The sequence below is a fragment of the Mobula birostris genome, chromosome 5, assembly GCF_030028105.1.
Source record: "Mobula birostris isolate sMobBir1 chromosome 5, sMobBir1.hap1, whole genome shotgun sequence".
NCBI lineage: Eukaryota > Metazoa > Chordata > Chondrichthyes > Myliobatiformes > Myliobatidae > Mobula > Mobula birostris.
In genome coordinates, this window is record NC_092374.1 from 110,271,827 (window position 1) to 110,289,536 (window position 17,710).

Genomic DNA, 17,710 nt, shown 5'->3' on the forward strand with positions numbered 1-17,710 from the left:
CATTGTTGATTGCAGAACACAGTAAAGGAAGGAAGGTGAGCCCATTTCAGCTTATCTAGCTGAATTGAAGAAATTGTCAGAGCATTCTCAGTTCAGTGAAGGACTTAATGGTGCACTGAGAGAATCGTTTAGTTTATTGAATCTTAGAAGAAAGCATTCAGAAATGGCTCCTGACTGAAGACAACTTACATTTAAAAGAGCAGTTGAAATCACGGTATCAATGAAGGTGAGTGTGAACAAAATTACAACAGAAACATGCCTGACTGAACAAATTGTGTTGCCATTGTGGCAGGGTCTCACATACACCAGACCAATGCAGGTTTAAGGGTGAAACTTGCAGAAAATACTGCAAAGTAGGACACATAAAAAAGAGCATGTCAGGCAGACAAAAATGAATGGGCTGCACAAGGGAGAGAAAAGGATAAAAAGTCAAGTTACAATTTCATAAAGAGCACTAAACTGCATACTGTTGTTGAAAAATTCTGATAATAATGAGAGTGACGCAGGACTGTGTAGCCTTGAGATTTACTGTGTGAAAACTAAGAAGAGACAACCAATAAAGTGAACAGCAAAATAACAAAATTGGAATTGGATGCTGTTTCAGTTATTCAACAAAACGAGATTGAACAGCATTTCAAATATCCTGAACCGAAGCCTGCAGATATCCAACGAAAAACTTACACTGAAGAAAAGATAACTCCTGTGATAATGGCATTTGTAACAGTGAAACACAACAACAAGCAAGCTACATTGTGCTTGTAGGTGGTAAAAAAACAGGGGAGCCAGTGTTGTGGGGCCATGGTTGGCTCAGACAACTACAACTGGATTGGAGATCCATCCACCATTTGCATGCCACATCCCCTGCAATAGAGTCGACTGAAAGTGAATTAAGAAAGGTACTGGATGATGCCACAGCAGTGTTCCAGAATGACACTGGAAAACTCAAACATATCAAGGGTAAAATAGTGTTAAATGAAAATGTCAGACCCAAGTTTTACAAAGCCCATCTGGTTCCTAACACCATCTGTGACAAAGTAGCCAGTGTGCTAGATTGCATGGAGGATGAAGGAATTCTTTCCAAGTTTGTGTGGTGCCCATGGGTAATGCCAATAGCCAAGAAGAAAGGGTCTGTCAGGATCTGTAGTGATTTTAAGGTCACTGGAAAGTACTGTAGATCACTATCATCTGCCCAGGATAGAAGATACTAGGTTTATTTTTGGAGTAGCATCTGCACCAGCACTCTGGCGGAAAGCTATGGACCACGTGCTGCAAGGCTGCCCAGGCACTCAGTTTTATCTAGATGACATTACTGATACCAGCGAGGATGACAAGGATCATCTCCAAAATCTCAAGACAGTTTTAAAATAATTAGAAGATTAGAGCATGATGCAACAAGTATGAATAATTTAAATCAAGAATCACTTACTACCATCATACCATTGATGCACAAGAATTTGCACAAGTGTGTTGAGAAAATTCAAACAGTGGTGTATGCCCCAAGGCCGAAGGACATGTCACTGTTGTGGTCCTTTTTAGGATTTGTCAATTACAATAACAGGTTCCTGCAAAATGTGGTTACTGTGCACTACCCTTGAACTCATTTTTTCAGATCAGCAAGAAATGGAAATGAGCAAAGCAGCGTGAGGTCACTTTCCAATGGACAAAGGAGGTGGTGACATCAGACACTGTACTCACACATTATGATCTACATCATTCAGTGAGGCTTGCCAGTGATGCCACGCCTTATTGTATACAATTTGTGCAGTCATGTCACATGTGAGGAGTGATGGAATTGAACTCCCCATAGCCTTTGCATCTCATTCCCTTACTGTCCCAGTGAAAAATCTTACACAGATTGACAGAGAGGTCTTGACTTTGTACAATTTTGGGTGAAAACCGTTTCAACCAGTACTCGTCCGGGAGAGAGTTTACCTTCATTACTGGTCATCAACCACAGGCGTCCATTTTCAATCAACAGACGAGTGCCCTGCTATCAACAACAGCACAAATGCAGAGGTGGAGTCTGTTTCTCAGACGACTCAATTACAAGATTGAAATCAAAAGGACAGCTGATCATGAAAATCCTGATGCAATTATCCCATTTATCCTTGGAAAGGAAATACTGTACCTAAAGAATTCACAAAAGAGAACACCCCTCTTGACGTGTTCTCCTATTATGGCAGAGATGATCCAAAGGGAAACAAGAAAAGACGCACACAGTCTCAGGTCTGCACGGTAACCCAAAGAGCTGGAATGTGCATCAGAAATTCCATTTCCTCCACTTTTACCAGCGCCAGGATGAACTTCCCCTTAACAGTGGATGCCTTCTGTGGGGATTGTTGTACCATCAAGCTGAGATCTAAATGCTGGTCATCCAGGCATGGTCAAAATGAAAGCATTGGTTCAAAGCTTTAACTGGTGGCCTAGGGTAGATTAATGGATCGAACAGCTTGCCATGCACTGTTTGGGATGCCAACATGTTCAGGGAAAAAGTGTTCAGAGCTGTCAGAACCACTTCCTGCAACCCCAGAGTCAACTCCTACAATCACCATGGATGGAACCCCAGAACCTGAGAATGTGTCATGGCTGCTAGTCTCAGCAGCTAAGTAGAGTGACCTCCCTTGTCAAAAAAGCTGTTATCCCACAAGTGTAAGAAATTCTCAACACTGATTAAATCTTAAAGCCTGAATGGGACAATAATATACTGTGGATGTCTAAAGAGTAGTTTTATTATATAGTATATTGTGCATACTATATGTACACAATGCCTGTAAAAAGTATTCACACCCCCTTTGGAAGTTTTCATGTTTTATTGTTTTACAACATTGAACCACAGTGGATTTAATTTGGCTTTTTTGACACTGATCAACTGAATAAAAACTCTTTTGTGTCAAGGTGAAAACCGATCTCTACAAAGTGATCGAAATTAATTACAAATATAAAACACAAAATAATTAATTGCATAAGTATTTCACCCCCATCTCCACCTTTTATATGACACAACAAGTCATCACTGGTGCAGCCAATTGGACTTAGAAATCACATAATTAGTTAAATGGAGATCTGTTTTTGGAGACCTGTGTACAGTCAAGGTGCTTCAATTGATTGTAGTAAAAATACATCTGTGTCTGGAAGGTCCAACTGCTGGTGAGTCAGCATCCTGGTAAAAACTACACCATGAAGACAAAAGAACACTCCAAGCAATGCTGCGAATGAAAGGATTAACATATGAGGAGTGTTTAATGGCTCTGTATTTTATTTTCCAGCTCTGAATTCACTTCGAGGCAGCAGCTTCTTTGGGCAATTTAGATGTGATACTGTCATAGAATGACCAGATTAGGTAAGAATGGATTATTTCTTACACAAAGAAGATGCGTAAATCAGATCTCCACCACCCTCCTCCCACCATGTATCTGACCACCCATAACCAAATATCAACTTGAATTAAATCTGAATTTCTCAGACTGCTGAAATGAGATTTGAACTAATTTCTTTGGATTGTAAGTCCAACAATATAATCACTATATCAAAATACTCTAGCAGTAAGAAATCATCACTTGCTTTTAATTTAACACTGCCACGTACATATAATTAAAATTTTGCTCTGTTGTAAACAAAAAAAATCTGGAAATAGTGGAAATCTGAAATAATAACAAAGAATGCTAGAAAGACTCAGCAGACAAGGCAGCATCTGAAGAGAGAGAAACAGAACAAACACTTCAATAGAACTTCACCAGACACTCACAGTTACAGTAAGACAGAAATGAACAAGATCTCATACCTAAGTTAATCTCCAGTGAGAGCTTGCCTTTCTTCAGCTCCAGAGTGATGTGGTCTCCCTGTTGTCCCTCACCATGCAGAACCACACCATCACTTCTCATCGTCTTAAACTTCAAGAGGACCGCGTCCTTCAATGTGGACATGCTCTTTTGGTTGAATCTGTAGAACATGGAGCTCATTCCATCGAAGTCAGCAACATCAGATTCTGTGAAAACAAATCCCGGCTGTGACTTTTCAGACTTTTCAGGAACGTAACTGGAAGATCAAACTCCCAAATGTTAAGCGATCTAATTTGCGAATATCACTTGTTCGAGAAAGTAGCATTTATCTACATTGATTACAATCACACCCAGATCCTGTTCTATGAGAACATCACCCACTCCGAGCACCATGCCTTGCCTGCATTCAGGCAGAGCCTAATAGATTCCAATTTTGTACCTACATAACTTGTGCCGCTCTCCAACAGTTCTAAGAAAGCAATAGAAAGAAAGGATTTTATTGTACAAAATATGGGTTTGGGAGATATCAGACCATAAGACCATAAGGCACAGGAGCAGAATTAAGTCATTCAACTCATCGAGTCTGCTCCACCATTCTATCATGGCTGATTTATTCTGTCTCAACCCCATTCTCCTGCCTTCTTCCCATAACTTTTGACTCACTGACTAATCAATAGCCTAAAAACTTTCACATTAAATATAACAAATAACTTGGCTTCCACAGCCACCTCTGGTATTGAATTCCCCAGATTCTCCAACAGCTGGCCGAAGAAATTAGCCCTTTCTAAAGAGGTGTCCTTCTATTTTGAGGCTGTGCCTTTGTCCTAGACTTCCCCACTATTGGAAACATCCTTTCCAAGTCCACTCTATATGGCTCGTCAACATTCAACAGGTTTGCTAGTGTTAAAGTCTGTAGCTCCACAGTTGCTTGCCGTCCCTGGGAATTATTTTCCTGCACTTGCTGTTGGCTTTCAGGATAGCGGTTCCAACCAGGATCTCATTTCAGATAACAAGAGCAAACTCCAGGCAGCATTGCTGATTTCCAGATATGGATGTGGCCTTCGTTGGTCACAGATATAAAGAACCAGAGGCAAAAACAAGAAGGTTTTTTTTAAACAGTCATGATCTAAAAAGTTTTGCCTGAACGGATGGTGAAAACTGAATCAAGAATAACCTTGCTACAGAGATTGGATAGCTACTTCAAGGAAGCAGTGTTTATTTATTTCGAGATACAGCACAGAACAGGCCCTTCTGGCCCACTGAGCTGCACCTCCCAGCAGCCCACCGGTTAAACCTAGCCTAATCACAGGACAATTTACAATGGCTAATTACCTACCAACGGGTACGTCATTGGATTGTGGGAGAAAACCAGACCACCCAAAGGAAACGCACACGCACAGGGAAAGGAACGTGCAGACTCCTTACAGAGGACACCAGAATTTGACTCTGAAATCCAACACCACAAGCTGTAAAAGTGTCGCACTAACCGCTACACTACTGTGGTGCTCCCTGTGATTGTCAGGCTCCCTCAGGGGAAAAGAGAGGGAGAGAGGGATTTGTTGGACTATTCTTTCAAAGAGCTAGCATAGACAGGCTGACCAAGTGGCCTCGTTCTGTGTATATCATTGACTTATAATCAAAGGGTTAGTGTATGAGAAGTGTTTGGAGGCTCTGGGCCTGCACTTACTGGAGTTTAGAAAAATGAGGGAATGAGGTTTCTCATTGAATCCAATTGAATATTTAAAGGCCTAGTTGGAGTGGATGTGGAGAGAATGTTCCAATAGTAGGCACAGCCTCAGAATAGAAGGACATCCCTTTAGAACAGAAATGAAGAGGCATTTCTTCAGCCAGAGGGTGATGAATCTGTGGAATTCATTGCCACAGATGGCTATGGAAGCCAAATCATTGGGTATATTTAAGGTGGAGGTTAATAGGTTCTTGATTAGTAAGGGTGTTAAGGGTTATGGGTGTGGGCATGTGGCCAAGTGGTTAAGGCATTGGGCTAGCAACCTGAAGGTCGTGAGTTTGAGCCCCAACCGAGGGAAAATGTTGTGTCCATGAGCAAGGCACTTCATCAGTCTGCGACGACACTGGTGCTAAGCTGTATGGGTCCTAATGCCCTTCCCTTGGACAACATTGGTGTCGTGGAGAGGGAAGACTTGCAGCATGGGCAGCTGCTGGTCTTCCATACAACCTTGCCCAGGCCTGCGCCCTGGAGAGTGAAGACTTTCCCGGCGCAGATCCATGGTCTCGCAAGACTAACGGATGCCTTTAAATTAAGGGTTATGAGGAGAAGACAGGAGAATGGGGTGAGAGGGATAATTAATCAGCTGTATCCCATCAGGCTTGCCACTCATGTTCGTCTAGGGGAATCAGGTTTAGGCCCCGCCCAACAGGGTATTCAAATTTGGGTGGATGCTGTATAATGTATTCCCATTCACAAACCCACAATGCAAAATATTAGACAGTACACCATATACAATCAAATGATAAACTTTATGAATCTTAATTCGACTACAGGGCTGGTATGAAAATAGACAAACAAAATAAAAGGGCCCACTGTTAAAGTCTAAATATACATTGGAGCTCACGCAGCAGGTATTCCTCCACTATTCTCTATAAACAAAAACAAAAAAAATTAAATAAAAGAAAAAGAAGGGGGACTGGGTAGCCCATATTGAGAATAAAGCAAGAAGAAAGAAAAACTTTCTGATCAAATCCAAAGTTTCGAGAGAGTAACTGGGAAAGCAAGAAATCAAACCATATGAAAATATTGAATAAAAGGTCGCCAGGTTTCTTCAAATTTAAAGGATGTATCAAATGTCTGACTTCTTATTTTCTCTAAACTTACATGGAGGAAAGCCAATAAAAAACAGTAGGTGGATTAGAGTCCTTCTCTCCTAGCCAATAAAGTTGTAAAAACTATTATCCATTGAGTGGAAACAGGAACATATCCTGCTTCCGGTGGAATGATTCCAAAAATTACTGTAAATAAACTCGGTTGTAGGTCCAAATTCAAGACATCTTTACAAAAATTATCTATCCTGATACAAGACCAAAACATATGAGTTAAAGTAGCCACCTCAATATTACATCTGTCACAAATAGGATTAATATTGGGAAAAATACGGGCTAATTTTGACATATGTGCTCGAAGTACTACCTTGAACTATATCAAGGATTGACGGGCACAAATAGGTGAGGTATTTACCAAGTGAAAAATTTTATCCCATTGATTGTCTGAAAATTGACACTCAAAATTCCAATTCCCACGCACCTTTAATTTTATCGTTAGATACCTTTCGCAAATTCAATAACCATTTATAAATTATAGCTATCAGTCCTTTCTGAAATGGTTTAACCTGAAAAAGAGTATCTATCATATTGGGTGGATGAGCAGAGGGAAAATTTGGAAGTAAACTACGTTAAAAATTTGATATTTGTAAATATCTAAATATCTAATGCATTAGATAAATCGTATTTGTCCACTAACTGAGTGAAAGACATTAAACAATCCCCCATAAACAAATCCAAAAAGTTATTATTCCTTTGGTTTTCCAAATTAAAAAGGTCTGATTGGAAATTGATGGTTTAAAAAATAATTAAGATTTAAAAAAATTCTTTTTTGTTTTTGTTTATAGAGAATAGTGTTTTTTCCTATATATAAAATTATAAAAGTTTCTTTATCTTTTTTCTCTTTTTATGAAATGATAAGAGGAGAATTGATTATTTTATTTTTTATTATATACTATTAGATTAATACAATGTGATCTTGATAATGTTTATTTTACCTTTCATATGTATTGTTATCGATATAGATATCTGAGATAACCCTCCTCTTGTTTGTATATATGTACTTTTTAAAAAATTAATAAAAAGATTGATAAAGAAAGAAAGCAGGTACTCCTCCACTAACAACCTCAGCCGAAACATCGCTGACCCCCGGACCCCCGGATTCCAGTATACATCGTCCGGTGGTCTACCAGAGCTCTCCACACGCATCCTTCCTCTTCACTGTCCTCGACCAGAAGCCCGCGAAAACCCGGGCTCCCAAACATACAAGAAAGAATAACATTTCTCCCATTGGCTAGCCGTCCGTCATCTGTAGTTATAACCCAAACGTTGCTGCTACAGAGAAACCATTACCTCATCAGTAAACATTACAGAGAAGCCATCACATTAGCCTTAGCAGTTAACATTACTGAGAAACCCTACACAGCCATGATGGAATGGCTGAGCAGACTCAATGGATTGAATGGCCTAATTCTGTTTCCACGTTTTTCAACTTTAGAGCCACAGGTGTAATGGGAAAGCAAAAACAAAATGCAGAATACATGGTTTACAGAGAAATCACAGTGCAGGCAGACCATAAGGTTCAGGGTCATGATGTGATAGATATTGAGGTCAAGGGCCCCTTCTAATGTAGAGGAATCCTATTCCTGGTCTATTATCAGTGGGATAGAACTGTCCCAGACCCTGCTGGTACATGCTTTCAAGCTTTTGCAGCTTCTGCTCAACATGAAATCCTGAAAGCAAGTATCATCCAAACGTCTCTTAAATGTTGGTATTATACTTGGCTCAACCACTTCCTCTGGCAGCTCATTCCATGTATGCACCACACTCTGTATGAAGAAGTTGCCTTTCAGGTGCCTTTTTAACCTTTCACCTCTCACCAATGCCCTCTAGTGCTTTTATAGTTACCATTCTCTGGGAAAAAGACTATGTGCCATAAACATGAGGAAAGCTGCAAATGCTGAAAATCCAAAGCAATACACACAAAATGCTGGAGGAACTCAGCAAGTCAGGCACATCTGTGGAAACCAGTAAACCATCAACATTTCAGGCCAAGACCTTCATCAAGACTATGTGTGTTTACCCTATCATTTACCCTCATCATCTCATGATCTTATACACTTCTATAAGGTCACCCTTCATGTTTTACACTCAGTGGCCATTTTATTAATTACACCTGCTCGTTAATGCAAATATTTAATCAGCCAATCAGCAACGCAATGCACAAAAGCATACAACATGGTCAAGAGGTTCAGTTGTTGTTCAGTCCAAACATCAGAATAGGGAAGAAATGTAATCTAGGTGACTTTTAGTGTGGAATCATCGTTGGTGCCAGACAGAGTGGTTTGAGTATTTCAGAAACTACTGTTCCACTGGAATTTTCATGCATACTGTGTCTGCAGTTTACAGAGAATAGTGCAACAGACAAAGCCATTGTAAGCAGCAGTTCTGTGGATGAAAAAGCATTGCTAATGAGAGAGGTCAGAGGAGAATGGACAGACTGGTTCAAGCTGACAGGAAGGTGAAAGTAACTCAAATAACCACGTATTACAACAGTGGTGTGCGGAAGAGCATCTCTGAATGCACAACACGTTAATCCTTGCAGTGGATAGGCTACAGCAGCAGAAGACCATGAATGTACACTCAGTGACCTGTTTATCAGGTACAGGTGGTACCTAATTAAGTGGCCACTCAGTGTATTTGCAAGTGTTGAAGTGCTAGCCTGCCTATTTAAAGAACTTCAGGTAATGCAAATAAAAAATCTGAATGCAGCTGGGTGGAGCACATAACAGTGTAAGCAATAGTTTTCATAAACCCCAGAACACAAAGGACACAGGCACCACAATAGTGTAGCGGTTACAGCTCGGGGCGCTCCAGAGCTTGGAGCTCAATTCCTGTGGCGTTCTGTAAGCAGACTCTGTACATGGAATGTGTGGGTTTTCTCAGTGTCCTGTGGTTTCCTCTCACAGTCCAAAGGTGTACCGGGTAGCTTATTTGGTCACTATAAATTGTCCCGTGGTTAAGTTAGGGTTAATTAGGTTTGTCAGGGATTGCTGGGGTGGTGTGACTCAAAGGTCCAGGTGGGCCTACTATGCACATAATTACTAAATAAAGTAAAACAAAAACTAAGAACTGAGATCATCCCTGGTTCACTCACTCATAATCTAAATGCTGCAAGCCATGCTTAATATGAGAAATTATTAAGAGTTCAAAGACAGAACTGGTTCTACACTGCAGAATGACACCATTGATTAGAACAGCTCTTTGCACTGCCAGTGGAGCCAGCTCATGTGAAGGAGGTGATCAAATATAATTTGGTACTTGGAGACACCTTGGATTAGTGTGCAGCCTTCTTCATTGCCGTCAACCAGCTTCAAATCCTACACCAATCGCTTTGATTAAAGCTTTTTTACCTCAGAGTTCAAGGATCATAAGCTAAATTAATTTGGACAGTCTCAACTACTTCCTAATGGTTGCAATTTTACAGTGAAAAAAAAATCACATATCAGCAATAATTCCCTCACGGGCAATGCCATTTTAAAGGGCATCAGGAATGGAAATTTTAAACGCAAACACGAGGAAACCTGCAGGTGCTGGAATTTCAAGCAACACACATAAAAGTTGCTGGGCTAGGCAGCATCTCTAGGAATAGGTAGAGTCGATGTTTCGGGCCGAGACCCTTCATCAGGACTAATTGAAAGAAGAGCTAGTAAGAGATTTTAACGTGGGAGGGGGAGGGGGAGATCCAAAACGATAGGAGAATACAGGAGGGGGAGGGATGGAGCCAAGAGCTGGACAGGTGATTGGCAAAAGGGATATGAGAGGATCATGGGACGGGAGGCCTAAGGAGAAAGAAAAGGGGGAGGGCGGAAAAAGCCCAGAGGATGAGCAAGGGGTATAGTGAGAGGGACAGAGGGAGAAAAAGGAGAGAGAGAAAAAGAACGTGTGTATACAAATAAATAACAGATGGGGTATGAGGGGGAGGTGGGGCATTAGCGGAAGTTTGAGAAGTCAATGTTCATGCCATCAGGTTGGAGGCTACCCAGACGGAATATAAGATGTTGTTCCTCCAACCTGAGTGTGGCTTCATCTTTACAATAGCGGAGGCCGTGGATAGACATATCAGAATGGGAATGGGACGTGGAATTAAAATGTGTGGCCACTGGGAGATCCTGCTTTCTCTGGCGGACAGAGCGTAGGTGTTCAGCAAAACGATCTCCCAGTCTGCGTTGGGTCTCACCAATATATAGAAGGCCACATCGGGAGCACCGGACGCAGAATATCACCCCAGCCGACTCACGGGTGAAGTGTGGCCTCACCTGGAAGGACTGTCTGGGGCCCTGAATGGCGGTGAGGGAGGAAGTGTAACCCCATTTCACGCACATCTGCTCTCACTCCATCCTCCCACCACCCCGCTAGGAATAGGGTTCCCCTTGTCCTCACCTACCACCCCACCAGCCTCCGGGTTCAACATATAATTCTCCGTAACTTCCATCACCTCCAACAGGATCCCACAACTAAGCACATCTTTCCTCCTCCCCTCTGCTTTCCCCAGGGATCGCTCCCTATGCAACTCCCTTGTCCATTCTTCCCTCCCATCCCTCCCCACCGACCTCCCTCCTGGCACTTATCCTTGTAAGCGGAACAAGTGCTACACATGCCCTTACACTTCCTCCCTTACCACCATTCTGGGCCCCAGACAGTTCTTCCAGGTGAGGCAACACTTCACCTGTGAGTCGGCTGGGGTGATATACTGCATCCGGTACTCCCGATGTGGCCTTCTATATATTGGCAAGACCCGATGCAGACTGGGAGACCGTTTTGCTGAATATCTACGCTCTGTCCGCCAGAGAAAGCAGGATCTCCCAGTGGCCACACATTTTAATTCCACATCCCATTCCCATTCTGACATGTCTATCCACGGCCTCCTCTACTGTAAAGATGAAGCCACACTCAGGTTGGAGGAACAACACCTTATATTCCATCTGGGTAGCCTCCAACCTGATGGCATGAACATTGACTTCTCAAACTTCCGCTAAAGCCCCACCTCCCCCTCGTACCCCATCCGTTATTTATTTATATACACACATTCTTTCTCTCTCTCCTTTTTCTCCCTCTGTCCCTCTGATTATACCCCTTGCCCACCCTCTGGGTTTCCCCCCACCTTGTCTTTCTCCCTGGGCCTCCTGTCCCATGATCCTCTCATATCCCTTTTGCCAATCACCTGTCCAGCTCTTGGCTCCATTCCTCCCCCTGCTGTCTTCTCCTATCATTTTGGATCTCCCCCTCCCCCTCCAACTTTCAAATCCCTTACTCACTCTTCCTTCAGTTAGTCCTGACGAAGGGTCTCGGCCTGAAACGTCGACTGTACCTCTTCCTACAGATGCTGCCTGGCCTGCTGCGTTCACCAGCAACTTCTATGTGTGTTGATGGAAATTTTAAAAAAGCTATTGCAGCTGTAAGATTGGGGTTAGATTCCTGCCACTGTCTGTACATTTTCCCCACTTTGGGTCCTCCGATTTCCTCCCACATTTCAAAGATGTACAAGTTAGGGTTAGGGTTAGTGAGCTATGTCAGTGCCGGGAGCATGGCGACACAATCTCTGCTGATTTCAATTGATGCAAACAATGCATTTCACTGTAAGTTTCAACGGACATGTGATAAATAAAGCTAATATTTAATTAATTTAGAATCGGTCATTTCTCACACTGAGGATAATTGCAGCAGTTTCACATGTAAGTCCTGAAGTTATTTTCAGTTATTCAGGATGACTCTTAAAATTGAGTTGAATTTCAACATCTCCTTCAGTTTAAAAGCAAGTATGCATGGACTATAAATGCCAGAATTGCCTGGAGCATCTATATCCGATGAAATTTAAAAAAAAGACTTCTCTAAGGGTATAATTACAATGTTTAAAAGACACTGAGACAGGTGCATGCATAGAAAAGCTTTAGAAGGTTATGACCAAACACTGACACATTTCACTGCATGTTTTAATGTACATGCAACAAATAAAGGTAATCTTTATCTTTACCTGTGGGCTTGAACAGAGGGTTCTACCAAATGGTCACTCAAGCAGTGTTTGGATTCTTTACAGCTAATTTATGTTAATTTGAGTTTATGTTAACTTATGTTTGTCATATTTGTAATATACCATGACACTGCTGCAAAAGACCTAATCTTAAACTTCAACATAAAAGTAACACACACAAAATGCTGGAGGAACTCAGCAGGCCAGGCAGCACCTATGGAAAAAAGTACAGTTGACATTTCAGGTCAACACCCTTCAGCAGGACTGAAACGTGACTGCCAGTCCCTGATGAAGAGTCTTGGCCTGCAACGTTGGCTATATTCCTTTCCATAGACATTGCCTGGCCTGCTGGGTTCCTTCAGCATTTTGTGAGTGTTGCTTGAATCTCCAGCATCTGCAGATTTTCTCTTGTTTGTAACTGCATGATGAGCTGTTCAAGTGCCAGTGTCACATTACATATATGTTTCAATGTGTATGTGACAAATAAAACATAGGGTATAGAACCCCAAGAACGGCACTAACTGCTACTGGCTGGTGCAACCCTGAGACCGCAGTTGCCTGTCATTTTAATCCTACATCCCATTCCCACTCTAACCTCTCTGTCAATGACCCCCTCCGGTGTTTTAAACAAGCTTAAATACAACTCAAGCAATAGTAACTCACCTTGTTACTAGAAACATTACGGATTTCTAGACTCAACACTTCAAAAAAAAGCAATGATTTCAGATAATCAGCAGTTCAAGCCTTTGTATTTCAAGTTTCCACCTTTTTCAGATTTATTTTATCCCTGGATAAGGTCTGTTATGTATTCATCTTCCCCTAGTTATATCTCCTCTTGATCTATCTATTGCCATACACCAGCCCAACTCTACTGTTCGACCTAATCGTTCTACTTCACCCTATCAGACATCTTTCTGGGTGCACACATCCGTAAGGTAAAGTCATTCCCTTTAGAATAGAAGTGTTTATGTGCAGATCTGAAAGAGATATTTGAAATTGTTAAAGGTAAATGCAGAATGGATAGAAAGAAACCATTGGTGAAGAAGTCAGAAACCAGGGACATAAGGTGAAGATGGTTGGCAAAGGAAACAAAACTGTTATCAATACTGTTTAATATGATGTCCTGTACACAAAGTAAGGAGAACAAAAGAATTGCTATTTCAGGTCCAATGCAGCACAAAGCAGCTCAAATAAAAAGAAAGTAATAATAATAATAATAATAGGCATCCGTTAGTCTCGTGAGACCATGGATTGGCGCCTTGGAAGTTTTCCAGGGCACAGGCCTGGGCAAGGATGTATGGAAGACCGGCAGTTGCCCATGCTGCAAGTCTCCCCTCTTCACACCACTGATGTTGTCCAAGGGAAGGGCATTAGGACCCATACAGCTTGGCACCAGTGTCGTCACGGAGAAATGTGTGGTTAAGTGCCTTGCTCAAGGACACAACACACTGACTCAGCCAAGGCTTGAACTAGTGACCTTCAGATTACTAAACGAATGCCTTAACCATTTGGCCATGTGCCAACACAATAATAATAATAAAACACACAATAAATGTACATAAATACATTGGAAAGCTTATACACGTTGATTGTATGTCCATAAAGTGATCCTAGACTGTACAAAAAGTGACTGATGGGAAATAATAAAGTAATGGTGGAGTTGGTGGGTGGAAGTGTTGATCAGCCTTACTGCTTGGGGAAAGTATCAGTTTTTGAGGCTGGTGGTAGCTACATAGCAGCTTTCATGATGGGAGTGGAACAAACAGTGGAGGCTGAGTAAACTGCTGTGTTTAAAAGGAGCTTGTAATATCTCTGAAGGGAAGGAATACTCAAAGAAATGGAAAATATTCAGTGAAATGGGAAAAGAGTGGGGAGACAATGTTTTACTGTGTTAGTGTGATCTCAAAGGGCTGAATGGAATTCCATCCAGACTGCAACTATTTTATGATGCTGTGATTCTATTAAAGATCAGGATAGTTTGATCTTTTAATTACTTTGACATTTGCTCTGTTTTACATCCCACTACTTTTGTACCAGACCTGTAAGGATCAGCTCGATAGCCCGATCCTCTGTATATTACTGGGGTAGTTTCTAGTTCTGGCTAAAATCTGCTGCTCAATTAAGCAAAAAAAATAGAATTTCACTGAATAAATATGGATTGACTTACTAAGCATTTTCAGAATTAAAATTATTATGAATAATAATGATAATAATAATAATAGCAACTGTTAGAGGGACACACTGACGATCCTCTCAGCAGTCCTTACAATCCTTTGTTGGGATTTTGTTGTTATTACTCTGAAGATTATTAGTGAACTATATCTGCATTTACAGCAATCACTAGTTTTGTGGTTATCAATATTAATGCTAGTTTTATTTTTCTTACCCCAAATTCCGGATTAAATAAATCTTCGTTGGTGTACTAAATTATTAAATGTTTCAAAAGGACAGTGGAAGGCAACAGGAGTCTGTTCCTTGTCAAACCAAGAACCTACTGACTGGGAAATAATATACATTACCCAGTTTGCCTTTGCAAATCCAGGAGGTGAAGTTATGCAGTTGGCCAACCAAGGACGATACATCAAGCTTGTCTTGGTAAAATAAATTTGGGAAAGTTCCCTTGTGGGAAGAGGAAAATGCGATTGAAAATAAGGCATCACCACAAAGTTCCTATAGTGACCAATAGTGCATAATTTCCAGTTACACTGTCACCTCAAAGCATTTGCATCCTGGGCACTCAAGATATACACCAGACACAGCCTTCCACAGTAATCTACTGCAAATTGTTTTTCAATAAACATGCAGCCATGTCCTCCGTGGTCATTAATCCTTTTGTGTGAGCGTCATTATGTTATCAAGACACAGGAGTGTGTTAATAGCTATTGCCAGCCAAACCCTGACCAAGGCTAGAAAGGTTTTGCCTGGAGATTACCCTTTACTTCTCACCTTCTTCCGCAAAAAAAAGAGCAGAGGGAGGGGGGAGGAGAGAAAGAGAGAGAGAGAAGGGGAAGGCAAGAAAGAGAAAAGTGAGAGAGACAGGAGAGAGAACTCCTGTTCCATTGTAGTTCTAGTGCCAATGCTGTACTTTTGAACTCACCGGGGCATCAACACTACCATCAGGTAGGAGAGACACAAGCCCAAAGACCCACACTCAATATTTTACGCTTCTTCTCTCTTTCCCTCTGTCAGCCACTTCCAATGCTCAGTGTAAAAACATTCCTCCGACAAACACCCTCAACTTTGTTCCACTTGCTTTAAAAGGAGATGAATTTCCAGATCAGAGACGACGTAATCGCCAATCGCCCCTGATGTGAGCCGACATTTACGTGCCAGGCGGCTCCTAATTAATTAGCTTGTTTATTTCGGCTTTTTTCTTAAAGATGTGCTGGGTGCATTCTGGCCACCACTGCATTCTTCGCAGCCTGGAGGTTAGGGACAACTGATAAGTCACTTATAAGTCAATAGCATCATAACATTTTAAGTAACGTTTGGATATTAAACACACTGCACATATTTTCTTTGTATGAACATATAAAATCATTGCAACAGACCAATATCGCTGAATCAGTGGGAGCCCTGGGCTTGTTTTCCTGCAACAAGATGGTCCTATCAAGGGGTGATGGGAGACAGCGATACTCGAAGGGGGTTCCTTATGTCCAGTCTATTCCGCAATTTAATTTTCGTTGCATTCATTGCAGAAAACTGTGCTTCGCAGAAATATGTTGGAAATGGAAGCAACGTTTTCAGTGCTTTCATGGCTATCTCAGGATATTTAGCCTTGACTTTGATCCAGAATGCCGGCAGAGATGTTATGTCAAACATACTTTTCATGCCACCGTCATTTGCAAGCTTGAGGAGTTGATCTTTTTCCCACACTGACATGGATGATTCACCAGGGACATTCACAAATGGGTCACGGACCCATTCCTTTGCACGTCTTGGGTCACTGATGACCTCGCATGCGTTAAAGTTCAACAGTGTGTGACAGGGAATGAGGAAAGGTTTAGCTGACTCATATCGTTTCATATCACCAAATCATATTACTACCTCGCGGCCCAGTGGTTGGGGATGACTTTTAGCACAAAGAGAGACCAATCAGGATGCTCGCTCTCCCTCTCAAAAAAATCTATTTCTGGGATATTGTATATAATTTTCAGGCATCAGGGAGCCACTATCGACATGCGGGAGACTCCTGGAACTTCTGGGAGAGGTGGGATGTCTGAGTAAGTCACCTTTCATTTTGCTTTACTCCAAAGGGGAAATCCTTAGCTCTCTCAACCTTACCTCATTAGACATATTATCTAATCCAGGAAGCATCCTGGTAAATCTCCACTGCATCCTCTCTAAAGCTTACACATCCTTCCTATGATGAGGTGACCAGAAATGAATGGAATACTCCAAATTTGGCCTAACCAGAGTCTTAAGGAGTTGCAGATTTACCTCACAGCTCTTGGACTCAGTCCCCTGGTAAATGAAGGCTAACGCACCATGTGCCTTCTTAACAACCCTATCAACCTGTGTGGTGGCTCTGTTCCTCCACACAGTTAAGAATCTGGACATTAACCTTGTACCCTCCTTGAACTTCGATCTTCTGAAGTGTATCACTTCTCACTTTTCTGGATTGAACCCCATCTGTCACTTCTCAGCCTAGTTCTGCATCCTATCATTGTCTAGTTATAACCTATGACAATCTTCTTGATTTTCTACAACACCAATGTCATCTGCAAACTTATTAATCCACCCTTCTACTTCCTCATCTAAGTCATTTTTAAAATCACAAGGGTCCCAGAACAGATTCTAGTGGAGCACCACTGGTCACTGATAACCAGGCAGAATACAGTCCATCTACTACCACCCTCTGCATTCAGTGGGCTATCCAATTCGGAATCCACACTGCCACGTTTCCACAGATCCCATGCCTCATGACCTACTGGATAAAAGGTTGAAACTGAACTGGGGTTTCTGGCACTGTTAGGTATTGGTTCTACAGCTGTGCCATGTCAGCGCCCACTTCACTCTGTGAAAGTTAGCTTCTGCATTTCTACATTACACATAGTCACCAGATCTCTGCAGGTGAAGCAAGACTGATGAAGCTGTGAAAGAAAAT

At 41.7% G+C, this 17,710-nt stretch overlaps 1 protein-coding gene across 1 annotated transcript in view; it reads right to left on the reverse strand.

Moving 5' to 3' along the window:
- The window catches only part of LOC140198396 (contactin-associated protein-like 5), a 1,159,251-nt gene that overhangs the window by 701,695 nt on the left and 439,846 nt on the right, over positions 1–17,710 (reverse strand). The window contains exon 5 of the mRNA XM_072259489.1: positions 3,782–3,985. Within this exon, the coding sequence (XP_072115590.1) occupies positions 3,782–3,985 (204 nt within the window). The remainder of the gene's footprint in view (positions 1–3,781; positions 3,986–17,710) is intronic.